Consider the following 27,015-nt stretch of genomic DNA (forward strand, 5'->3'; position numbering starts at 1 on the left):
AAGTTGCAGATTTTCATACTGCAGATTATAATGGACTTAGAGAGGACACATCCAGCAGTCACTTGGGGTATGGGACTCAGTACATTACTCCTGTAGTATAGTGTTGGATGATTGAACTCCAATGTGTTTAATGTCTGGTACTGATTTTCATACACAAATAACCCGCACATAGGAGAGAGGAGTTTACAACGAAGTTTCGGTCTGACTTGGACCATTTACAAAGTCACACAGTATGACTTTGTAAATGGTCCAAGTCGGACTGAAGCATCATCGTAAGCTCCTCTCTCCTATGTGCGGGTTATTTGTGTATTGTTCCAGTCACAGTATTGTACCTTTTTTGTTATTTATTGGTTTTAATCATGAATATTTTAAGGTTCTCAAGGTTTTGTCCATAAACCAGGTTTTTGCTTCTTTTCACAAATTCTAAAACATTATTCACTTAAATATTAAGATATTTAATGATATTCAAACTGTTCTCACTAGAAACTAGGCACAAGAAATATGTTACAAGGGCTAGTAAACCCTTCTGTGTAAATTACTAAATGTCAAATGAAGCAAGCTTTGCAGTTTTCTTTTTTGGATCACCTTGCCTTAGTGGGAGATGGACAGTATTTTGAAATGAAAAAACTATGTTATAATGGATATTTTAGAAATTATTGAAAGTGTCATACACAAATAACCCGCACATAAAAGAGAGAAGCTCACGACGACGTTTCGGTCCAACTTGGACCATTTACAAAGTCACACTGTTATTTGAAAGTGTCATATCTGCATCTAAATATTACCCATCAAGAATGATGGAGGCTGGACAGGGTAATAAAAATACTTTTAGCTACAAAATTCACAACTAAAGCAGGAGTATGCAACATTTTTACAATTACAGACCCCCAATGGAAGGCTCACTATGTTCCCATACCTCCTTTGCCAGACTCAAAATAATCACCACCAGTCCTATTAGGTATCAGTATGACTTCAAAAGATGTCAGTAGCTTGGTTTCCCTTTACATATTGATAGCTAGCAACAGAACAGCTGATAGCTCATTCTAATCTAGCAACGACAATTTTTTTTTTTTAAATTGTTCAGAGAGCAACTATGTAACACTTGCCCCTCACTTTAAATCCGTCATTGCACACAAAAAAATCAAAGATTTTCCTATTTCTTGACTAATGTAATATAACCAGGAATGCTTTGCTATGGTTTAGACTATTTTGATAATTGAAGCACACTTAGTAAAAACCCAACAACAGACTAGGGGGTGGGGGTGCAGTCTTGTGCCTTGTGCCCTTCCAGAGGAAACTTGCCAAAAATGGTATATTTTTTTACTTTCTGGCCTGTTTTTGGCCACTTGCAGTCTGAAACCACTCAGAATTGTCTCCATTTTACTAGTATGTTTTCCAGTCTATCATTGGCATTTAGAAACAGCCAATAAAACCATGAAAGCCACCTAGAAAATGCCTTAAAAGTCGCTGTTTTAATTGTAACCCAAGGTCATAGGTCATCTGTTCCCATTATTCTATACTATGCACACTCATTGCACAGGCCAAAATTTTCTGCTTGCAGCATATTTGAGGGCACTATAATTAAGATGTAGATCTACATGACCAGCACTGATCCCACTGACGTAGATCTACGTGAGAAACAGTGAAAGGGCTCAAGTCGATGCTTCACATCCACATAACAGTATTTGGTACCACTATACTCCATTGATAAAGTTCTTTATCTCCACAGATGCCTCAATACAGCATCTGTCTTTCCCCCCCCTCTCCCCCTTCCCATCTAATAATAATAATAAATGCTGGTGTCTCCATGGGGAAGTGGAACAGAATTCTTCCTCCATAAGCCATGTGTGTCGTAAGAGGCGACTAAAATGCCAGGAGCAAGGGGCTAGTAACCCCTTTCCCTGTATATATTACTAAATGCAAAAGGAACTTTCATTTTTCCTCTTGGGTCACCCTGCCTCGGTGGGATACGGTCGGTGCATTGAAAGAAAGAAGAAATGCTGGTGTATCTTAGAGAAAACTTTTGAATGTTCTTGGGCTGTATAGATGCCAATTTACCAATTTATTAAAAATTGGGGGGGTACTTTTTTTTTCCATGCAATAACTTGAGAAAGAAACTCATAAGGAGCTTCAGACTTCAAAATACGTACTGATGTATTGTTCTCAGAGGAAGGTATGTATTGTTATTTGAAAGTAGAAATACAATTTTGGTAAATGTTTTAAATAGATATTTTTGTTTCATTGCAACAACTATGTCACTTCAAATAGGTTTTAATCTTAAATAGCTGGTGCATATTAGTGGAATGTTCAGATTGGTTTTGGGATGTGTAGGTGCCAATTTACCTAACCTGCTGTATAAGCAGAGCCTTACAGTAGCCCAGAACCTAACCTGCCGTATAAGCAGGGCACTGCAGTAGCCCGGAACCTAACCTGCTGTATAAGCGGAGCCCTACAGTAGCCCAGAACCTAACCTGCCATATAAGCAGGGCACTACAGTAGCCCGGAACCTAACCTGCTGTATAAGCGGAGCCCTACAGTAGCCCAGAACCTAACCTTCCGTATAAGCAGGGCACTACAGTAGCCCGGAACCTAACCTCCTGTATAAGTGGGGCCCTACAGTAGCCTGGAACCCAACCTGCTGTTTAAGTGGAGCCCTACAGCAGCCTAGAACCTGGCCTTCTGTATAAGTGGGGCCCTACAGTAGCCTGCTAGTTTTACCACTGGCCTGCTAGTTTTACTACTAGCCTACGAGTTTTACCACTGGCCTGCTAGTTTTACTTCTAGCCTACAAGTTTTACCACTTGTCTGCTAGTTTTACTACTAGCCTACTAGTTTTACCAGTGGCCTGCTAGTTTTAGTAGCAGCCTACCATGGGTTTCAATCCCAAATTCTGTTCAATATCTTCCTTCAATCACGCCATAATGATTTTGCGAGTCAGTAAATAACACTTCTAAGAAAATGGTTTAATAAAACTTGTGTTTTAAAGGATGGATGAAAGAAGAGAAAGATGGACTAGAGATAATTGTAAGGAGGAAGACAGAGAAGGAGGGAATGTCTAAGGAGGGAGAGAGGGAGGTAGAGAAGGATCCCTATGTATGTAGCAGCTTTCCATTAATAATAATTTATTCCAAAACCTGTGAGAATAATTAAACTTTAGTTATACAAGATACTGTATGCAGAACTATTCATTGATGTATAAACATGTACAGTTTGGGGTTTGCAGTGTTTCATTGGTGGTGTTCCTTGTACATAATGGCTTGTGTTGCATGTAAAAACAGGTGTTCCTTGACGTATGATGGTTCGACTTATGATATTTTGACGTTACAGTGAGGCAAAAATGATTACATTGGAGATGAAGCTTAAGATAATTACCCAGCATGACGGCAGCAAGTCCGTAGCTTGTATTCATTTAGTTTCAGTACTGGTAATTTATTTGTTTATTTAATTATTCAGTGACATTTATTAACTTACTTAGCATTTCATATTTGACTGACGATATTCTTGACTTACAACGGGTTCGTCGGAACGTAACCACCATCATAAATCAAGGAGCACCTGTACAGTGTTGTAGTAACAGGTTACTTGTTAGAGCTAATGAACCACTTACAGTATACAGTAGAACCACTGTATCCGTGGATTCAGTTTCCCGGGTTTCAGTTGTCCGTCGTTCACCATGACCCGAAAATAACTCTTAATTTTGCTTAATAATGGCCCCAAACCACACAAGTAATGATATAAGGTTTTCTAAGCCTTAGAGAAGCTGTGAAGTGCTTTCCATCAGTGAAAAAGCGATAATTCTCTACTTATTGTGTGTAATTTGTCAGTTAAACTTAATCATGGGTATGTATGTGGGTATACGTGGGGTTCGCTACTATGTGCAGTTTCTCTTATCTGCAGTAGGTCTTGGAATGTATCCCCATGGATACAGGGGGACTACTGTGTATTTTAACACTAACGCATATTTTTGTCAGTCTTGAAGACTGTATAATGCTTTAGGCTGCAATATATTTCACGCATTATAACACAAGAAATGAAGGCTTCTTTTTGGATGCATTTAAGATTTTTGCTAATGTATAATGCAGTAATATAAAGGTGAAATATAAGATTGCTGTATTACAGATTAAATGATTATTGTATACAATGAAGGGTTCAGAGGTTTGTTTTTCTCGTTTGTAGTACCGTGTGCGTTAGTGCCTCCAGATACCGTCGTACCAGAAATGTCGTACTCCAGCTCCGAAGATGAAGACTTCTTTGATGCCGATGACTTCACTAGCACCACTCCATCACAGAGCCCAAGGTCAGTACAAAGTTGTCATCATGTCCTTCTTGATGTCAACATTGTATTCATTGTGTGGAAAAAACACTTACGTACAGCTCAAGAAATACATTAGAGGAAATGTTGCGCCACAAGTGGCGTCTTCAGGACACGTTTTCTGTAATAAATGTTCAGGGCATTTATTAGAGGCAATGTATTTTTCAGGGCTGAAGGAGTCACTTTTGGCAAAACACGTCCTGTAACAAATGTCCTGAACTATACATAAGTGCCTTTTTCCACATCTTGTTGGTAACCCCAGACCATTTTTCATTGTATTCATTGTCTCCTGCTGTGTGTGTTTATTTGTGGTGGCTGTAGCAGATATTCTTCCAATGGAGATTATTTCTTCTCTCAAGAAGAGTTACTCAATTTTAAAAGCAAAAATAGACGATTTTCTTTTAACATTGTGGAATGGTTCCAAAAAATATAACTGCAAGAGAGTTTGTAGCTTCAGGTGAAAAATATTTGGGCTGACAGTGCATGATAAAATCCTACGTACTGTGTCTCATACTGATTTGATACTCTTCATATATACTTTGTAATTAACGTTCTATTATACAGTAGACCCCCGGTTAACGAATTTTTTTCATTCCAGTAGTATGTTCAGGTGCCAGTACTGACCGAATTTGTTCCCATAAGGAATATTGTGAAGTAGATTAGTCCATTTCAGACCCCCAAACATACACGTACAAACGCACTTACATAAATACACTTACATAATTGGTCGCATTTGGAGGTGATCGTTAAGCGGGGGTCCACTGTACTTGGTAAAATATTACACTATAATGCTGTGCTGCAATACTGAACATATTATGTTTACCAAATAAAGGTCAGAATGGTAAACATGAAGGCTCTTTGGGAAAGCGAATGGTAGTTTATTCCATTTTTTAAGATGAGCGACTTTGCTGAGGTTTTTGTGTGTATATTATGTGCTCGATTATCTAGACAGTATGAGGTAAATGTTGTAGGGGTCCGAGAACCGAGCACGGTTCAAATGATGGTCACATGACATTAGCGTAATGGACATAAGGTCGGCCGTCTCCCACCGAGGCAGGGTGACCCAAAAAGAAAGAAAATCCCCTAAAAGAAAATATTTTCATCATCATTCAACACTTTCACCTCACTCACACATTATCACTGCTTTTGCAGAGGTGCTCAGAACACAACAGTTTAGAAGCATACACATATAAAGATACACAACATATCCCTCCAAACTGCCAACATCCCAAACCCCTCCTTTAAAGTGCAGGCATTGTACTTCCCATTGTTATTTCCAGGACTCGAGTCCGGCTATATAAAAATATCCGGTTTCCCTGAATCCCTTCACTAAATATTACTCTGCTCACACTCCAACAGATCGTCAGGTCCCAAATACCATTCGTCTCAATTCACTCCTATCGAACACGCTCATGCACGCCTGCTGGAAGTCCAAGCCCCTCGCCCACAAAACCTCCCTTACCCCTTCCAACCTTTTCGAGGACGACCCCTACCCCGCCTTCCTTCCCCTACAGATTTATACCCTCTCCATGTCATTCTGCTTTGATCCATTCTCTCTAAATGACCAAACCACCTCAACAACCCCTCTTCAGCCCTCTGACTAATACTTTTATTAACTCCACACTTCTCCTAATTTCCACACTCCGAATTTTCTGCATAATATTTACACCACACATTGCCCTTAGACAGGACATCACCACTGCCTCCAACCGCCTCCTCGCTGCAACATTTACAACCCAAGCTTCACACCCATATAAGAGTGTTGGTACTACTATACTTTCATACATTCCCTTCTTTGCCTCCATAGATAATGTTTTTGTCTGTTATATACTCTAAAAAGTCTGGTACTGGGTGAAGTGTATAAATTAGGGACACCTCTACATTTGTCTTTTCCATCAGTTCTTCACCTTAGTCTCCAGCACATTTGTCTTCCACTGATCTGATTAAGTAAAAACTTGCTACGTTTGGAATTAATGTCTCTTAGTAAAGGTGAGCCAGAATCTACTCTCAACCCTCATCCACCTCAGTGATTAGTGCAATGCACTCCATTGTCTCAAGTCAAGGTATGACACTATGGATGATGGCTTGTCTTCCTGGTGACTGGACTGCTGAATGTTGCTTTCTCTTGAGCTTTGCAGAACTCTTCCTTAGGTGCCTCAGCAGTTCTATCCTGAAACGTAGCTTGATGATACCCATATACAGGTGTGCCCCACTTTACAGCACTTTGCTCTTTGGCATTTCACTAATGCAGCATTTTTCATTTATACCCATTCTTTATTTATTCAGACTTCCTGCGGTAAATATATTCACCTCTCTCTATAACCTAAGGTCGAAAATATTTTAAGTAATGTGTGTATTTATGCATTTTGTAGGCCTAGCTCTATTGCTCACTTAATATGTGATAGTGTAAACATGTTATCAGTCTTTTATTGTGCATTTGAAAGTTTTATTATGCATTTGAAAGTTTTATTATGCATTTGAAAGTTTTATTGTGCATTTGAAAGTTTTATTATGCATTTGAAAGTTTTATTATGCATTTGAAAGTTTTATTATGCATTTGAAAGTTTTATTATGCATTTGAAAGTTTTATTATGCATTTAAAAGTTTTATTATGCATTTGAAAGTGAGAAAAAGGCTATACAGTGGACCCCCGGTTTACGATCAGCTCCCAATGCGACCAATTATGTAAGTGTATTTATGTAAGTGCGTTTATATGTGTATGTTTGGGAGTCTGAAATGGACTAATCTAATTCACAATATTCCTTATGGGAACAAATTCGTTCAGTAATGGCACCTGAACATACTTCTGGAATGAAATAATATCGTAAATCGGGGGTCCTAGAGGGACTAGTACCGAACTTGCACACGAAAATCACTCACTACGAAAGCAAAAGACTTGGCAGACGATGCACCATCCCCCCAGTGAAAAGCAGGGGTGTCACTAGCACGTTAAGAGACCATACAATAAGTGTCAGGGGCCCGAGACTGTTCAACTGCCTCCCAGCACACATAAGGGGGATTACCAACAGACCCCTGGCAGTCTTCAAGCTGGCACTGGACAAGCACCTAAAGTCAGTTCCTGATCAGCCGGGCTGTGGCTTGTACGTTGGTTTGCGTGCAGCCAGCAGCAACAGCCTGGTTGATCAGGCTCTGATCCACCAGGAGGCCTGGTCACAGACCGGGCCGTGGGGGCATTGACCCCCGGAACTCTCTCCAGGTAAACTCCAGGTAATTTCACTTTACAGCGATTTTTCACTTTGCAACAATAGCCCAGATCCTAACCTGCTGTATAAGCAGGGCCCTCCTGTACCAGACTGTCTCTGCTTGCTGTGCCTGCAGACTGACATACTGCAATGATTATCACTGTCTACATTTTCCTGCACTTAGCTGCAGTGGACTGTATCTTCCTGAGGGTGAATGAGACCCCCACTTGCTGCCCTGTGTGATGAGCCTACTCAAGCCTTTCCAGCCTACAGTTAGCTCATCCTGTCATAGGCATAACTCAGTCTTCTGACCTGTTGTCCTTCATTACTCACAATTCTTCTGCTCGGTTGATCAGACTTGTTGTTCGTGATTCTACAGTCATATTGCAAGTGGCCCTCCATGTCTGGTCAAGTGTATAGATTCTTCCTGCACAGAAGCTACTGTTCACCAGAAAGGTCAAAAAGGCACAATACCATGACTGGAACAATACACAAATAACCTGCACAATGGTCCAAGTCAGACTGAAATGTTGTCGTAAGCTCCTCTTTCCTATGTGCCAGTTATTTGTGTACTAAATAACAAAAATGCACAATACCGTGACTGGAACAATATACAGGAAGGCCCCACTTATACGGCGGGTTAGGTTCCAGGCTACCGCCGTAAAGCGGAAACCGCCGTAAAGTGGAACACCCTTTTTTTCCACTTAAAAATGCATACAAACACTAGATAACAAGTTTACACTAACATATATTAAGTTAGCAATAGAACCAGGCATCAAAAAACAATAAAAAAGTACAATACACACATAGTGCACTCATTACTTACCTTAAAATATTTATAGTCTTAATCTAGGGTGAGACAAGTAGTATTTATTGTAAGAAATCAAGTGTGGTATGTATTGTAATAAGCCAGGCTACCTTACCAGGCCACCCCACCCACACATAGTTATGTAAACAAACCAGGCTCCCACATCTTATATTTATGTTTATTTATTCTATTGTGGGGTGTATTTATCATCTTTTTATGTTATGTATCGTGTTTATTATATAATTTTGAAAAAAATATCATGGCTGGATTAATGAAAATGTGTATATTACCGTAATATACGACATTTAATGAGACTCAGTATTGTTATTATCACCACTTGTGCAAGTCGTCTGCTCACATCTCACATTTGTTTATTTATTCTACTGTGGGGTGTATTTATCTTATTTATATGTTATGCATCGTGTTTATTATATAATTTTGAAAAAAATATCATGGATGGATTAATGAAAATGTGTATATTAACGTAATATACGACATTTAAATGACTCGATGTATGTAAGTTTATTTAGGTACAGGTATACATAAGTATAATTATCAGAGTATATATAAAATATGAAATAACTTTTAAAAACGTTTGAAATTTTGGAGTTTCCAGACAAAATGGAGAGACTTAGTGCTTACTGAGCTCATGGAGAATGTAAACAAACAGGGTGGGGCACGGTGACCGTATTAGAAAGTCAGGTGGGGGGAGCCGTATAGTGAGTTTTGGTCATAATTTGAAATGTCCGTATTAGCGGAACGCCGTAAAGTGAAACGCCGTAAAGCGGGGCCTTCCTGTACAAATGACCCACACATAGGAGAGAGGAGCTTATTACTGCCTATATATACTGCCCTCTTCTCTCCTTTCTGTTAGTGTGACTTTGTAAATGGTCCAAGTCAGACCGAAACCTCATCGTAAGCTCCTCTCTCCTATATCAGAAATCTTCCCTATGAGGATAGACTGAAGGCCCTGAATCTCCACTCTCTCGAAAGGCGTAGAATTAGGGGGATATGATTGAAGTGTATAAATGGAAAACAGGAATAAATAAAGGAAATGTAAATAGTGTGCTGAAAATTTCCAGCCAAGACAGGACTCACAGCAATGGTTTTATGTTGGAAAAATTCAGATTCAGGAAGGATATAGGAAAGTACTGGTTTGGTAATAGAGTTGTGGATGAGTGGAACAAACTCCCCAGTACAGTTATTGAGGCTAAAACGTTGTGTAGTTTTAAAAATAGGTTAGATAAATGCATGAGTGGGTGTGAGTTGGATCTGACTAGCTTGTGCTGCTGGTTCTGGTGCAGTGCTCTATCCTTGAGTGGAGATGACCAGACTGGGTGGGTCATTGGTCTAATCCGGGGGGGGGGAGGGGACATGGACCTGCTCTGCATGGGTCAGTAGGCCTGTTGCAGTGTTTCTTCTTTCTTATGTTCTTATGTATGTGTTATTTGTGTATTATTTGTGTACTGTTCAAGTGTAGATGGTGTGTGGACTTACACAAGTTTGACACCCCAACGCTCGCCAGGATACCAGAAATATGTAACGCTTCAATCTAGGTGTTTTTGAGCCTCTAAGTCATGGATTCATTTTTCTTTAAAATTAATTACTGGAACTTTTTACAAAAAAAGTATGATTTTTACTCTTATCCTCACTGAAGTTGACACTACATGTGATATTTTTTTTTTTCATTTTTTTTTTTTCAACAAGTCGGCCGTCTCTCACCGAGGCAGAGTGACCCACCGAGGCAGAGTGACCCACCGAGGCAGGGTGACCCACCGAGGCAGGGTGACCCACCGAGGCAGGGTGACCCACCGAGGCAGGGTGACCCACCGAGGCAGGGTGACCCACCGAGGCAGGGTGACCCACCGAGGCAGGGTGACCCACCGAGGCAGGGTGACCCACCGAGGCAGGGTGACCCACCGAGGCAGGGTGACCCACCGAGGCAGGGTGACCCAAAAAAGAAAGAAAATCCCCAAAAACAAAATACTTTCATCATTCAACACTTTCACCACACTCACACATTATCACTGTTTTTGCAGAGGTGCTCAGAATACAACAGTTTAGAAGCATATACAGTGGACCCCCGGTTTACGATATTATTTCATTCCAGAAGTATGTTCAGGTGCCATTACTGACCGAATTTGTTCCCATAAGGAATATTGTGAATTAGATTAGACCATTTCAGACTCCCAAACATACACGTACAAACGCACTTACATAAATACACTACATAATTGGTAGCATTGGGAGCTGATCGTTAAGCGGGGGTCCACTGTACGTATAAAGATACACAACACATCCCTCCAAACTGCCAATATCCCGAACTCCTCCTTTAAAGTGCAGACAATATTGTACTTCCCATTTCCAGGACTCAAGTCCAACTATATAAAAATCCTCATAAAACACTTTATTGTCAACATAATTCATTATATTTATGTAGTATAATCATCATTAATTCATTATATTTATGTAGTATAATCATCATTAAACACAGCATTATGAAAACTGATGCATTGTATGTTGTTTTTTCGTTTTTATTTTATTTTTTAATGCTGGCTGTCTCCCACTAAGGTAGGGTGACCTGAGAAAGAAACACCTTCACTATCATTCACACTATCACTGTCTTGCCAGAGGCGCACAGATACGACAGTTTAAATGTCTCCCTAAATGGCAAATATTTCAAACCCGTCCTTCAGAGTCCAGGCGCACTACTTCCCACCTCCAGGACTCAAGTCTGGCTAACTGGACTTGAGTCCTTCTTATTCTGTTATAACCCACCCAATGAAAATCTTTACAAAATATAATCACGTATGTTTAATTATGTGGAGAAAAAGATAAGATTTAATATAAGTTTTATAATATTATCAAGATTATAGCTCATGAAGCAAGAAAATGTAACTTAGTAACACTAATAGCCAATCACCAGAGAGTAGTGTTTGATTATCAGCTGTCTGTCACAGTGAGTAATGTTTGATTATCAGCTGTCTGTCACAGAGAGTAATGTTTGATTATCAGCTGTCTGTCACAGTGAGTAATGTTTGATTATCAGCTGTCTGTCACAGAGAGTAATGTTTGATTATCAGCTGTCTGTCACAGAGAGTAATGTTTGATTATCAGCTGTCTGTCACAGTGAGTAATGTTTGATTATCAGCTGTCTGTCACAGAGAGTAATGTTTGATTATCAGCTGTCTGTCACAGTGAGTAATGTTTGATTATCAGCTGTCTGTCACAGAGAGTAGTGTTTGATTATCAGCTGTCTGTCACAGAGAGTAATGTTTGATTATCAGCTGTCTGTCACAGAGAGTAATGTTTGATTATCAGCTGTCTGTCACAGAGAGTAATGTTTGATTATCAGCTGTCTGTCACAGAGAGTAATGTTTGATTATCAGCTGTCTGTCACAGTGAGTAATGTTTGATTATCAGCTGTCTGTCACAGTGAGTAATGTTTGATCATCAGATGCTATGTACAGACTCGGGTTCAGGAAGGTTTGCCAGGACGGGTCCTAGCCCAGGTCTTCTCCATGTCTTGACCCGGCAGTGGCTCCCGAAGGAGTGATGGAGTTTGTTCATGTGTAGTACTGTTTACAGCCCTATGGCAGAGGCACACTGAGCACTCATGTCAAGTAGAGTAGTGTTTACAGATCTGTGGCAGGGGGTAACCCTGTGGGAGGGGGCAGCCCTGTGATGGGCACGGTGAGTCATCTTCGGGTCAAGTGGAGATCCACTTAAAGCCCTATGCCAGGGCAGCCCTATGACAAGGGTGCAGTGAGCTACCTTCCTATCATGTGTAGTACTGTTTACAGCCCTGTGGCAGGGACAGCCCTATAACAAGAGCATGGTCCTTTGTACAGATTCTTGTTGCTCTGATTGATATACCCTTGAAAGGTTTTGAGGTTTTCCTTCTACAGGTTTTCCTTCTACAGGTTTTCCTTCTACAGGTTTTCCTTCTACAGGTTTTCCTTCTACAGGTTTTCCTTCTACAGGTTTTCCTTCTACAGGTTTTCCTTCTACAGGTTTTCCTTCTACAGGTTTTCCTTCTACAGGTTTTCCTTCTACAGGTTTTCCTTCTACAGGTTTTCCTTCTACAGGTTTTCCTTCTACAGGTTTTCCTTCTACAGGTTTTCCTTCTACGGATATCTCATTATTTACATTAAAATATTTTGAATGTATTTCAAAGAACCTCCGTCAACCCAGACTTCTTTCAAAATAGTCGGTCACCTGTTCATTAAAATTCAAAAATAAAAAATAACAGAATAAAGATGGTGAAATCATCTTTCTCAGATTTCAACGAAAGATCTTGCAAAATCTCAGTGAGTTTTTGTGGAACCTTAAGTTTCTTTGAAATCCCATGCCATAGCTCACTTTGCTGTGAAGTACCATGTTTTCTGGCATACAGGAGGTCTGCACTCTACACTGCTTCACTTTATAGTCTTTCACTAATGTTATGGTTTTTAGTTCTAGGTATTCTTCATTTATTCAGACTTCTTGCAATAAATATACAGTGGACCCTCGCCTAACGAACGCATCGCATAACGTTAAATTCGCCTAACTCTAACTTTTTGCCTCGGCTAACACTAAAAAACTCACCTAACGATATTCGTTCTTGGGTACCAATTAACATCGTTAGGTGAGGGTCCACTGTATTCACCACTCAGATTGCCCTGTAAACTTCAACTCTTAATCTCCTTCAGAGTGCAGGCACTATTAGAAATATTTCTCCTCATAGTGTTATAATAGCGTTCTTGCTCTTGTGTTGAACATTGATACACAGGGTTGCATATTGATGTGTGAGGTAGCCCGTATGGGAAGCTGTGGTGGTACCAGGCAGGTGTCTTCAGCCCAGCGTTCACCTGCATTTACAACCTCTGTAGTGCCAGCACAGTTCTGTAGTGCCAGCACAGTTCTGTAGTGCCAGCACAGTTCTGTAGTGCCAGCACAGTTCTATAGTGCCAGCACAGTTCTGTAGTGCCAGCACAGTTCTGTAGTACCAGCACAGTTCTGTAGTGCCAGCACAGTTCTGTAGTACCAGCACAGTTCTGTAGTGCCAGCACAGTGCTGTAGTGCCAGCACAGTTCTGTAGTGCCAGCACAGTTCTGTAGTGCCAGCACAGTTCTGTAGTGCCAGCACAGTTCTGTAGTACCAGCACAGTTCTGTAGTGCCAGCACAGTGCTGTAGTGCCAGCACAGTTCTGTAGTGCCAGCACAGTTCTGTAGTACCAGCACAGTTCTGTAGTGCCAGCACAGTTCTGTAGTACCAGCACAGTTCTGTAGTGCCAGCACAGTGCTGTAGTGCCAGCACAGTTCTGTAGTGCCAGCACAGTGCTGTAGCACCAGCACAGTGCCGCAGTGTGTCTCCCCAGACCCCACAAGCCTAACTACTGCCGTGTAGTAATTTCATTCCATAAGAACATAAGAACATAAGAAAGGAGGAACACTGCAGGAGGCCTGCTGGCCCATACTAGGCAGGTCCTTTACAATTCATCCCACTAACAAAACATTTGCCCAACCCAATTTTCAATGCCACCCAAGAAATAAGCTCTGATGTGAAAGTCCCACTCAAATCCAACCCCTCCCACTCATGTACTTATCCAACCTAGATTTGAAACTTCCCAAAGTCCCAGCCTCAATAACCCAACTAGGTAGACTGTTCCACTCATCAACTACCCTATTTCCAAACCAAAATCCATTACTGCGCGTTCTCTCTTGGAGAGACATCCTCAAGACCTTATTAATATCCCCTTTATTAATACCTATCTTCCACTTATACACTTCGATCAGGTCTCCCCTCATTCTTCGTCTAACAAGTGAATGTAACTTAAGAGTCTTCAATCTTTCTTCATAAGGAAGATTTCTGATGCTATGTATTAATTTAGTCATCCTACGCTGAATGTTTTCTAACGAATTTATGTCCATTTTGTAATACGGAGACCAGAACTGAGCTGCATAATCAAGGTGAGGCCTTACTAATGATGTATAAAGCTGCAGTATGACCTCTGGACTTCTGTTGCTTATACTTCTTGATATAAATCCCAGTAATCTATTTGCCTTATTACGTACGCTTAGGCATTGCTGTCTTGGTTTAAGGTTGCTGCTCACCATAACCCCCAAGTCCTTTTCGCAATCTGTATGGCTAAGTTCTACATCATTTAATTTATAAGTACTAGGGTTATGGGCACTCCCAAGCTTCAGAACCTTGCATTTATCTACATTGAACTGCATCTGCCACTTTTCTGACCAAGAATAGAGTTTGTTTAAATCCTCCTGAAGTTCCCTAACATCTACGTTTGAATCATTTATCCTACCTATCTTTGTGTCATCGGCGAATTTGCTCATATCACTAGTAATTCCCTCATCAAGATCATTGATATATATTATAAACAACAACGGGCCCAAGACTGATCCCTGTGGAACGCCACTTGTTACAGATCCCCACTCGGATTTAACCCCATTTATGGACACTCTCTGCTTCCTGTCAGTGAGCCATGACTCGATCCACGAGAGCACTTTTCCCCCAATGCCATGAGCTGCCACTTTCTTTAACAGTCTATGGTGCGGAACTCTATCAAAAGCCTTACTAAAATCTAAGTAAATAATATCAAATTCTTTATTGTGGTCAACAGCCTCAAAAGCTTTACTGAAGAAAGTTAATAAATTAGTTAGACAAGACCGGCCTCTTGTGAATCCATGCTGAGTATCATTAATCAAGCTATGCTTATCGAGATGGCTTCTTATAATCTCAGCTATAATTGACTCTAGTAATTTGCCTACAATTGAGGTCAGGCTTATTGGGCGGTAATTTGACGGTAACGACTTGTCCCGTTTTAAAAATAGGAGTTACATTAGCCATCTTCCACATATCAGACACTACACCTGTTTGAAGAGATAAATTAAAAATATTAGTTAATGGTTCACAGAGTTCCATTTTGCATTCCTTAAGAACCCTTGAAAAAACCTCATCAGGACCCGGCGACTTATTTTGCTTCAGTCTGTCTATCTGCCTCACAACCATCTCACTAGTGACTGTGATGTTACATAATTTATCTTCTTCTAGCCCACTGTAAAAATTAATTACTGGAATATTGTTAGTGTCTTCCTGTGTAAAAACTGAGAGAAAATAATTATTTAAAATCAAGCACATTTCATTCTCATTGTCAGTAAGGTGCCCATAGTTATTTTTAAGGGGACCTATCTTATCTCTAACTTTTGTTCTATAGACCTGGAAAAAACTTTTTGGGTTAGTTTTAGAATCCCTAGCAACTTTAATTTCATAGTCCCTTTTAGCTTTTCTTATCCCCTTTTTAATGTCCCTCTTAATGTCAATATACTGATTCATAAGGTGACCCTCACCTCTTTTGATACGCCTATAAATTCCTTTCTTATGCCCTAGTAGATATTTGAGCCTATTATTCATCCATTTTGGGTCATTTCTATTTGATCTAATTTCTTTATATGGGATAAACGCTCTTTGAGCAGCATGTATAGTGTTCAGAAAACTGTCATATTGATAGCTCTCTTCGTTACCCCAGTCAACAGATGATAAGTGTTCTCTAAGCCCATCGTAATCTGCTAAGCGAAAATCTGGGACTGTTACTGAGTTATCGCTACTATCGTACTTCCATTCAATGCTAAATGTAATTGATTTGTGGTCGCTAGCACCCAGTTCCTCTGAAATTTCTAAATTATTAACAAGGGATTCATTGTTTGCCATAACTAAGTCAAGCAGGTTATTTCCCCTTGTAGGTTCTGTCACAAACTGCTTCAAAAAACAATCCTGAAATACTTCTAAGAAGTCGTACGATTCTAAATTCCCAGTCAAGAAATTCCAATCAACATGACTAAAGTTAAAGTCTCCTAGAATTACTACATTATCGTGCCTTGTGGCCTTAACAATTTCCTCCCATAGTAGTTTCCCTTGGTCCCTATCTAAGTTAGGGGGACGGTATATCACTCCTAAAATCAGTTTTTCATGCCCCTCTGAAAATTCTATCCAAACAGACTCTGTATGTGTTACTTCAGACTTAATACCCGTTTTTATGCAACAGTTCAAGCGATCTCGGACATACAATGCCACCCCACCCCCCTCCCAATACTTCTATCTTCTTGGAACAATTTAAAACCCTGAATATGACATTCCGCAGGCATGTCCCGACTTTTTGAATTAAACCACGTCTCAGTTAAGGCAAATACATCAATGTTACCTACACTAGCAACTAATCTCAACTCGTCCATCTTATTCCTAGCACTACGGCAATTAGCATAATAAACATTGAAAGACTCTCCTTTCTCTTTACCCTTCCTGCTCATTTCTATTTTTCTACTAAACCTATTACTGTCCTTATCACCCAAGGTCCCTGGCTTTTCAATATCTATCTCGTTCTTATTATTACTAGTTCCCCTAGAACTCGTAATATTACTACACTGGGACTTCACTGTTTTCCTGCCAAAACCCATACCACTAACTATTCCTAGTTTAAAGTCCTAACTGCTCCCTCCACTGCAGTTGCCAGTGCTCCCACCCCACACCTAGATAAGTGAACCCCATCCCTAGCATACATGTCATTTCTGCCATAGAAGAGGTCCCAGTTGTCAATGAATGTTACCGCATTTTCCTTACAGTATTTGTCCAGCCAGCAATTGACACCAATTGCCCTGGACAACCATTCACTTCCAACTCCCCTCCTTGGCAAAATACCACATATGAGAGGGTTCCCACCCTTACTTCTAATTATTTCTATTGCTGACCTATACCTGCTAATCAGGTCCTCACTCCTACGTCTGCCAACATCGTTGCCTCCAGCACTGAGACAGATAATAGGATTGCTCCCATTACCTCTCATGATGTCATCCAGACGGCTAACTATATCCTCCATCCCAGCCCCAGGAAAGCAAACTCTCTGTCTCCTACTCCTGTCCTTCAAGCAGAACGCCCTATCCATATACCTAACTTGGCTATCCCCAACAACAACAATATTCTTACCTTCCTTAATGTCTTTCGTCGTGTCGTTCCCAGTAGTCAACTCACATTCGTCGCGTAGCACTGAGAATGTATTGGATGTTTCCACAACAGTTTCCACGGCAGTCTCTTTCTTCTTCATCGTTTCTACCTTTCCATTCGTCTTCTTGATCGTCAACTTCTTTCCCTGCTGTCCAGCCACTGACCAGTTTCCCTTCTTGACCTGAGGACTCAAAACAGGAGGACTACTACGAATCTTCTTGTTTTCCTCGGTCAATCGCCGAATTTCCAAATTCGCCAACCTCAATTCTTCCTTAAGCTGTTGGTAAAGTTGCTCGATGGAGGGCATCTTGCTTCAATTCTAGAGAGCGCGCAAACAGGTCTTCACAGAGCCAAGTACACGTCAACACTGCGCAGCACGTCTGCACGGCCCATGCGATGCGAACACTCCACCGTTAATATTATTATTATTTATTTTTGTAATTTATTATCACAAAATAGTATACCTTTGATGTACCGTTGATGAGTTCTGAGAGTATTTTTTACTCCTGGAGCCCGGCTATGGGCCAGGCTCATCTGGTGCCAGTCTGGTCAACCAGGTTGTTGCTGCTGTCAGCTTGCAGCCTTACATATGGGTGAAAATAATCCCGTGATATCCACAGCTATTTTGAAGGGACTCAGTGACAAAGGTAGTGGTGCATACTCTAGCATAGCAGTGTAACTGGGGGTTGAACTTACTTGTTCATCGTTTGTGTGAACAATTACAATAGCAGTGTAACTGGGGGTTGAACTTACTTGTTCATCGTTTGTGTGAACAACAATAGCAGTGTAACTGGGGGTTGAACTTATTTGTTCATCGTTTGTGTGAACTACAATAGCAGTGTAACTGGGGGTTGAACTTACTTGTTCATCGTTTGTGTGAACTACAATAGCAGTGTAACTGGGGGTTGAACTTATTTGTTCATCGTTTGTGTGAACAACAATAGCAGTGTAACTGGGGGTTGAACTTATTTGTTCATCGTTTGTGTGAACTACAATAGCAGTGTAACTGGGGGTTGAACTTATTTGTTCATCGTTTGTGTGAACTACAATAGCAGTGTAACTGGGGGTTGAACTTATTTGTTCATCGTTTGTGTGAACTACAATAGCAGTGTAACTGGGGGTTGAACTTATTTGTTCATCGTTTGTGTGAACTACAATAGCAGTGTAACTGGGGGTTGAACTTACTTGTTCATCGTTTGTGTGAACTACAATAGCAGTGTAACTGGGGGTTGAACTTATTTGTTCATCGTTTGTGTGAACTACTACAATAACAGCAGCCTGGGCAGGTGAACAGTGTCTTGTGTCTGTGTTCTCATATGTTCTATACCTGGAGTATACTTGGAGAGGGTTTTGGGGGTCAATGCCCCCACACCCTGGTCTTTGACCAGGTCTTGCGATGGATCAGGGCTTGATCAACCAGGCTGTTACTGCTGGCACTCATCAACCAAGCTGTTATAAGAGAAATTATACTATATTATTCAAATGAAGTCATAACTGTGACTACTTAGGAGGCGTTTATACCTGTAGTCCAGCCTGGGGCCATACTTGTTACTTTCCTGGTCAACCCAGCTGTTGCTGCTAGAAATGTGCATGTACTGTGAGGTGCACTCGTCTAATTGTGTTTATTGGGGTATAATAAATTTTCCTGACTTCATCTCTTAAGTCTTATTGGTCATGTTTACTGATTTTTGGCCATCTGGACCTGATCATACCTTCTCTTCAAACTGTGCATGGTATTTGCCTCCACCAGCTCTTATTTTTATTGTGAAGGGTGGTGGTGGTTGTGGTAGTGATTGTGGTGGTTGTGGTGTAGTGGTGGTGGTTGTGGTGTAGTGGTGGTGGTTGTGGTGTAGTGGTGGTGGTTGTGGTGTACTGGTAGTGGTTGTGGTGTAGTGGTGGTGGTTGTGGTGTAGTGGTGGTGGTTGTGGTGTAGAGGTGGTGGTTGTGTAGTGGTGGTGGTGGTTGTGGTGTAGTGGTGGTGGTTGTGGTGTAGTGGTGGTGGTTGTGGTGTACTGGTAGTGGTTGTGGTGTAGTGGTGGTGGTTGTGGTGTAGTGGTGGTGGTTGTGGTGTAGAGGTGGTGGTTGTAGTGTAGTGGTGGTGGTGTAGTGGTGGTGGTTGTGGTGTAGTGGTGGTGGTTGTGGTGTAGAGGTGGTGGTTGTAGTGTAGTGGTGGTGGTGTAGTGGTGGTGGTTGTGGTGTAGTGGTGGTGGTTGTGGTGTAGAGGTGGTGGTTGTGTAGTGGTGGTGGTTGTAGTGTAGTGGTGGTGGGTGTGGTGTAGTGGTGGTGGTTGTGGTGTAGTGGTGGTGGTTGTGGTGTAGTGGTGGTTGTGGTGTAGTGGTGGTGGTGAAGAAACATCGAAATAACAAGTTATGACCTTCGACCTGACATCGATGCTATCTGGTGCCAAAGGTACTGTTATATTGACCTGTTTACCAAGTGTATTGTATTGAGCTTATACCTTTGCCTTTGATATACCTTTGATGAGTTCTGAGTTTTTTCTGCTCCCGGAGCCCGGCCATGGGACAGACTCGTCTGGTGCTAGCCTAGTCAATCAGGCTGTTGCTGCTGGTGGCACGCAGCCCCACATATCCATCACAGTCTGGTTGAACTGGCTCCTGGTGAATGTACAGTACAGTATAATTACTGTGTGTAGTTTGTGTTGAGTTTAATCTTACGTGTTTATTTAAATTTATATTTCTAAGCAGTGTAAGAATAGTTTGCATGTAGTATAACATTGTTAGGCACAAAAGAAAGCCATATTAACCCGTAAACTCTCCGAACGCAGATCTACGTTTGCACGTGTAGCGCTCCGACCTTGATTTTCTCCCTAAGAAAGAATGTAAATGAAAGCGTAGATCTTCGTTCGGAGTGCTACGCGAGCGAACGCAGATCTACGTTTGCGCGCGTAGCGCTCCGACCTTGATTTTCTCCCTAAGAAAGAATGTAAAAGAAAGCGTAGATCTTCGTTCGGAGTGCTACGCGAGCGAACGCAGATCTACGTTTTCGCGCGTAGCGCTCCGACCTTGATTTTCTCCCTAAGAAAGAATGTAAATGAAAGCGTAGATCTTCGTTCGGAGTGCTACGCGAGCGAACGCAGATCTACGTTTGCGTGCGTAGCGCTCCGACCTTGATTTTCTCCCTAAGAAAGAATGTAAAAGAAAGCGTAGATCTTCGTTCGGAGTGCTACGCGAGCGAACGCAGATCTACGTTTGCGCGCGTAGCGCTCCGACCTTGATTTTCTCCCTAAGAAAGAATGTAAATGAAAGTGTAGATCTTCGTTCGGAGTGCTACGCGAGCGAACGCAGATCTACGTTTGCGCGCGTAGCGCTCCGACCTTGATTTTCTCCCTAAGAAAGAATGTAAAAGAAAGCGTAGATCTTCGTTCGGAGTGCTACGCGAGCGAACGCAGATCTACGTTTGTGCGCGTAGCGCTCCGACCTTGATTTTCTCCCTAAGAAAGAATGTAAATGAAAGCGTAGATCTTCGTTCGGAGTGCTACGCGAGCGAACGCAGATCTACGTTTGCGCGCGTAGCGCTCTGACCTTGATTTTCTCCCTAAGAAAGAATGTAAATGAAAGCGTAGATCTTCGTTCGGAGTGCTACGCGAGCGAACGCAGATCTACGTTTGCGCGCGTAGCGCTCCGACCTTGATTTTCTCCCTAAGAAAGAATGTAAAAGAAAGCGTAGATCTTCGTTCGGAGTGCTACGCGAGCGAACGCAGATCTACGTTTGCGCGCGTAGCGCTCCGACCTTGATTTTCTCCCTAAGAAAGAATGTAAATGAAAGCGTAGATCTTCGTTCGGAGTGCTACGCGAGCGAACGCAGATCTACGTTTGCGCGCGTAGCGCTCCGACCTTGATTTTCTCCCTAAGAAAGAATGTAAAAGAAAGCGTAGATCTTCGTTCGGAGTGCTACGCGAGCGAACGCAGATCTACGTTTGCGCGCGTAGCGCTCCGACCTTGATTTTCTCCCTAAGAAAGAATGTAAATGAAAGCGTAGATCTTCGTTCGGAGTGCTACGCGAGCGAACGCAGATCTACGTTTGCGCGCGTAGCGCTCCGACCTTGATTTTCTCCCTAAGAAAGAATGTAAAAGAAAGCGTAGATCTTCGTTCGGAGTGCTACGCGAGCGAACGCAGATCTACGTTTGTGCGCGTAGCGCTCCGACCTTGATTTTCTCCCTAAGAAAGAATGTAAATGAAAGCGTAGATCTTCGTTCGGAGTGCTACGCGAGCGAACGCAGATCTACGTTTGCGCGCGTAGCGCTCTGACCTTGATTTTCTCCCTAAGAAAGAATGTAAATGAAAGCGTAGATCTTCGTTCGGAGTGCTACGCGAGCGAACGCAGATCTACGTTTGCGCGCGTAGCGCTCCGACCTTGATTTTCTCCCTAAGAAAGAATGTAAAAGAAAGCGTAGATCTTCGTTCGGAGTGCTACGCGAGCGAACGCAGATCTACGTTTGCGCGCGTAGCGCTCCGACCTTGATTTTCTCCTTAAGAAAGAATGTAAATGAAAGCGTAGATCTTCGTTCGGAGTGCTACGCGAGCGAACGCAGATCTACGTTTGCGCGCGTAGCGCTCCGACCTTGATTTTCTCCCTAAGAAAGAATGTAAAAGAAAGCGTAGATCTTCGTTCGGAGTGCTACGCGAGCGAACGCAGATCTACGTTTGCGCGCGTAGCGCTCCGACCTTGATTTTCTCCCTAAGAAAGAATGTAAATGAAAGCGTAGATCTTCGTTCGGAGTGCTACGCGAGCGAACGCAGATCTACGTTTGCGCGCGTAGCGCTCCGACCTTGATTTTCTCCCTAAGAAAGAATGTAAATGAAAGCGTAGATCTTCGTTCGGAGTGCTACGCGAGCGAACGCAGATCTACGTTTGCGCGCGTAGCGCTCCGACCTTGATTTTCTCCCTAAGAAAGAATGTAAAAGAAAGCGTAGATCTTCGTTCGGAGTGCTACGCGAGCGAACGCAGATCTACGTTTGCGCGCGTAGCGCTCCGACCTTGATTTTCTCCCTAAGAAAGAATGTAAATGAAAGCGTAGATCTTCGTTCGGAGTGCTACGCGAGCGAACGCAGATCTACGTTTGCGCGCGTAGCGCTCCGACCTTGATTTTCTCCCTAAGAAAGAATGTAAAAGAAAGCGTAGATCTTCGTTCGGAGTGCTACGCGAGCGAACGCAGATCTATGTTTGGACAGTCGGAGGATTAATATGCAATGCATTTTGGACAAACTAATCCTAATGCTTAAAAAACTACTGAAGAATTAGAGAGACTGTTAAGTAGGATTCCTTATACAGTAAACTACAGTAATATGTAGTACAATGAGAAAGGTATTCACTATACAGTCAGGTCCTGCTTTACAGCATTTCACTAATACAGCTGTTTAATACAGCGGTTTTCAGTTATACGCATTCTGCATTTATTCAGACTTCCTACAGTAAATATATTCACGATGAAAATACAGTGGACCCCCGGTTAACGATATTTTTTCACTCCAGAAGTATGTTCAGGTGCCAGTACTGACCGAATTTGTTCCCATAAGAAATATTGTGAAGTAGATTAGTCCATTTCAGACCCCCAAACATACACGTACAAACGCACTTACATAAATACACTTACATAATTGGTCGCATTCGGAGGTGATCGTTAAGCGGGGGTCCACTGTAAATGGTATAAAATACAGTGGACCCCCGCATAACGATTACCTCCGAATGCGACCAATTATGTAAGTGTATTTATGTAAATGCGTTTGTACGTGTATGTTTGGGGGTCTGAAATGGACTAATCTACTTCACAATATTCCTTATGGGAACAAATTCGGTCAGTACTGGCACCTGAACATACTTCTGGAGTGAAAAAATATCGTTAACCGGGGGTCCACTGTACCGACAAAATGGAAACATAAACACATATGCAATTTAATGTGATTCTTTATTGACAATGTGTGTGTGACTTGAAAAAGCCCACTGTGTGGGCGAAACGTTGTCAGTAAAGGATCACATTAAACTGCATATGTGTTTGTTTCCAAATATCTTCACTACTCACTATAAGCTAAGGACGAGAATATTTTAAGTAATGTGTGTACTGTATATGTATTTTTTAGGCCTAGTTACCTTGCTCACTTAATATATATGATAGTGTAAACATGTTATCAGACTTTTATATTCATTTGAAAGTGAAAAAAGGCTATGTTTCACTTTACAGCAGTAGTGGAGAGCCTAACTTGCTGTATAAGTGGGGCCCCTACAGTAGTGGAGACCCTAACCTGCTGTATAAGTGGGGCCCTACAGTAGTGGAGAGTCTAACCTGTGGTATAAGTGGGGCCCTACAGTAGTGGAGAACCTAACCTGTGGTATAAGTGGGTCCCTACAGTAGTGGAGAGCCTAACCTGTGGTATAAGTGGGGCCCTACAGTAGTGGAGAGCCTAACCTGTGGTATAAGTGGGGCCCTACAGTAGTGGAGAGCCTAACCTGTGGTATAAGTGGGGCCCTACAGTAGTGGAGAACCTAACCTGTGGTATAAGTGGGTCCCTACAGTAGTGGAGAGCCTAACCTGTGGTATAAGTGGGGCCCTATAGTAGTGGAGAACCTAATCTGTGGTATAAGTGGGGCCCTACAGTAGTGGAGAACCTAACCTGTGGTATAAGTGGGTCCCTACAGTAGTGGAGAGCCTAACCTGCTGTATAAGTGGGGCCCTACAGTAGTGGAGAGCCTAACCTGTGGTATAAGTGGGGCCCTACAGTAGTGGAGAACCTAACCTGTGGTATAAGTGGGTCCCTACAGTAGTGGAGAACCTAACCTGTGGTATAAGTGGGGCCCTACAGTAGTGGAGAACCTAACCTGTGGTATAAGTGGGGCCCTACAGTAGTGGAGAACCTAACCTGCTGTATAAGTGGGGCCCTACAGTAGTGGAGAGTCTAACCTGTGGTATAAGTGGGGCCCTACAGTAGTGGAGAGCATAACCTGTGGTATAAGTGGGGCCCTACAGTAGTGGAGAACCTAACCTGTGGTATATGCTTTTACACCTCTTCTCGTCCTCCGTTTTCACCGCAGCTTCTCATTCTATACCCCAAACTTCGGGCAGGCATTCTCAGAAATGCGTGCCTTGGTGGTCTCCTGCTTGTGCTCGTGCAGTACGTTTGAAACGCGCTGCATGGGGCAGGTACCGGTACAATAGAACCACAGAGCGACTCCTTGATTTTAAACAGAAGCGTGCGATCGCTCGCCGTGTCATCCGTGACGCTAAACGCACTTGCTGGCGAGATTATGTCTCCACCATCACCTCTGCTTCCTCTATGAGTGCAGTCTGGAAAAAAGTACGAAAACTGAGTGGTAAATATTCTCCTGACCCGGCTCCTGTTCTGCGGGTTGCCGGTGTTGATATAGCAAACCCACTAGATGTTGCCAATGAAATTGGCAGTCATCTGGTCCGTATTTCTCAGGGACTCCATCTATGCCCCTCATTTCTTTCCTCAAAGTCTGCCAGAGAGTTAGCACCCTTGGACTTTTCTTCTCTCAGAGAAGAACAGTATAATGTGCCTTTTACACTTCAAGAACTGGAGGCAACACTCTCAGCTTGTCGATCATCGGCAGCTGGGCCCGACGACATTCATATTCGTATGCTACAACATTTACATCAGTCAGCCCTTGCAGTCCTATTACGCCTTTACAATCTTATTTGGTCACAAGGAGTTCTTCCACAGCTGTGGAAATCCGCCATTGTTCTCCCTTTCCGCAAACCAGGCACTACGGGACATGAAACCTCCCACTATCGTCCCATTGCTCTTACCAGTGCAGTTTGCAAAGTAATGGAACGTCTAGTAAATAGACGTTTAGTGTGGTATTTAGAGACACACAACAGTCTCTCCACTCGTCAATATGGCTTTCGTAAGGGACGTTCTACCATAGACCCCTTACTGCGCTTGGATACGTATGTTCGTAATGCCTTTGCGAATAACCACTCAGTTATTGCCATATTTTTTGACCTTGAGAAGGCATATGACACAACTTGGAGGTATAATATTTTAGCCCAAGCCCACTCCTTAGGCCTTCGAGGCAATCTACCATCCTTCCTTAAGAACTTTTTAACTCACAGGCATTTCCGTGTTCGGGTTAATAATGTGCTCTCCCCGGACTTTATCCAAGCTGAAGGTGTCCCCCAGGGATGTGTTCTGAGCACAACACTTTTTCTTCTTGCTATTAATGATTTGGCCTCTAGTCTTCCATCAAATATTTGGTCATCACTCTATGCTGATGACTTCGCTATTGCCTGTGCAGGCGCTGACTGTCACCTCCTTACAGTTTCTCTCCAGCATGCAGTCGACCGTGTTTCCAATTGGGCCACCACACATGGGTTTAAATTTTCCAGCACTAAAACCCACCAAATCACTTTCACTAGACGCTCTGTCATCTCCGATCATCCTTTGTACCTCTATGGCTCACGTATCCCTGAACGTGATACAGTCAAGTTTCTGGGCCTCCTCTTTGATCGTAGGTTATCCTGGAAACCTCACATTACCTCTCTGAAGGCAACTTGTCACAGCCGGCTGAACCTTCTTAAAACCCTTGCTCATCTTTCGTGGGGAGCTGATCGTCGAACCCTCCTTCACCTACATTCCACCCTTATTTTATCGAAACTTGATTATGGTGACCAGATCTATTCAGCGGCATCTCCTGCTACTCTCTCTAGCCTTAACCCCATTCATCACCAAGGATTACGTTTATGCCTTGGTGCTTTTCGCTCTTCCCCTGTCGAAAGCCTCTATGCAGAAGCGAACGTTCCATCCTTATCCGATCGCCGTGATGCCCATTGCCTGCGCTACTATGTACGCTCTCATGATCTCCGCAATCCTTCCATTTATAGAATGGTCACTGATATTAGTAGACATTCTTTATTTGTTCGCCGCCCCTGCTTACTCCGTCCCTTCTCTCTTCGCCTTCATTCGCTCTTGTCTTCTCTTCAACTACCACCTTTCTATGTACATGTAGCATCTCACTTTTCCCTACCCCCCTGGGAAGTTCCAGCTGTTCGAGTCTGTTCTTTCTCCCTCCCTTGCTCGAAAGCCCAACTGTCTACGGTCACTTCCCGCTCTCTTTTTCTTGACCACTTTCACTCTCATTCTCATGCCATTGCTGTGTACACAGATGGCTCTAAGTCTTCTGACGGCGTAGGATTCGCAGCAGTGTTTCCGGACAGCGTCGTACAAGGTCATTTACTATCTTCAGCTAGTATTTTTACTGCTGAATTATATGCCATCCTTACAGCACTTATCCGTATTGCATCTATGCCTGTGTCATCATTTGTGGTTGTCTCAGACTCCCTTAGTGCTTTACAGGCTATACAAAAATTTGATACACCTCACCCCTTAGTCCTCCGTATCCAACTTTGGCTACGCCGCATCTTTACTAAGCATAAAGATATTGTTTTTTGTTGGGTCCCTGGTCATGTTGACGTACAGGGCAATGAACAGGCAGACACTGCTGCGCGGTCAGCAGTACATGACCTACCAGTTTCTTATAGAGGTATTCCATGTACGGACTATTTTGCTGTAATATCTTCCCACCTTCACACCCGTTGGCAACAACATTGGTCTACTATGCTCGGCAACAAACTTCAGTCTATTAAACCGAGTATAGGTTACTGGCCGTCTTCTTATCACCAGTGTCGAGGTTGGGAGACTACTCTCTCCCGTCTTCGCATTGG

General features: G+C 42.5%; 1 protein-coding gene across 3 annotated transcripts in view; it reads left to right on the forward strand.

The window, feature by feature from the left end:
* The window catches only part of LOC128704686 (oxysterol-binding protein-related protein 9), a 132,364-nt gene that overhangs the window by 38,120 nt on the left and 67,229 nt on the right, over positions 1-27,015 (forward strand). For all 3 annotated transcript variants that reach the window (XM_070079590.1, XM_070079591.1, XM_070079592.1), the window contains exon 6: positions 4,177-4,297. In XM_070079590.1, coding sequence (XP_069935691.1) covers positions 4,177-4,297 — 121 coding nt within the window. The remainder of the gene's footprint in view (positions 1-4,176; positions 4,298-27,015) is intronic.

Source organism: Cherax quadricarinatus, chromosome 100, assembly GCF_038502225.1.
Source record: "Cherax quadricarinatus isolate ZL_2023a chromosome 100, ASM3850222v1, whole genome shotgun sequence".
Lineage (NCBI taxonomy): Eukaryota > Metazoa > Arthropoda > Malacostraca > Decapoda > Parastacidae > Cherax > Cherax quadricarinatus.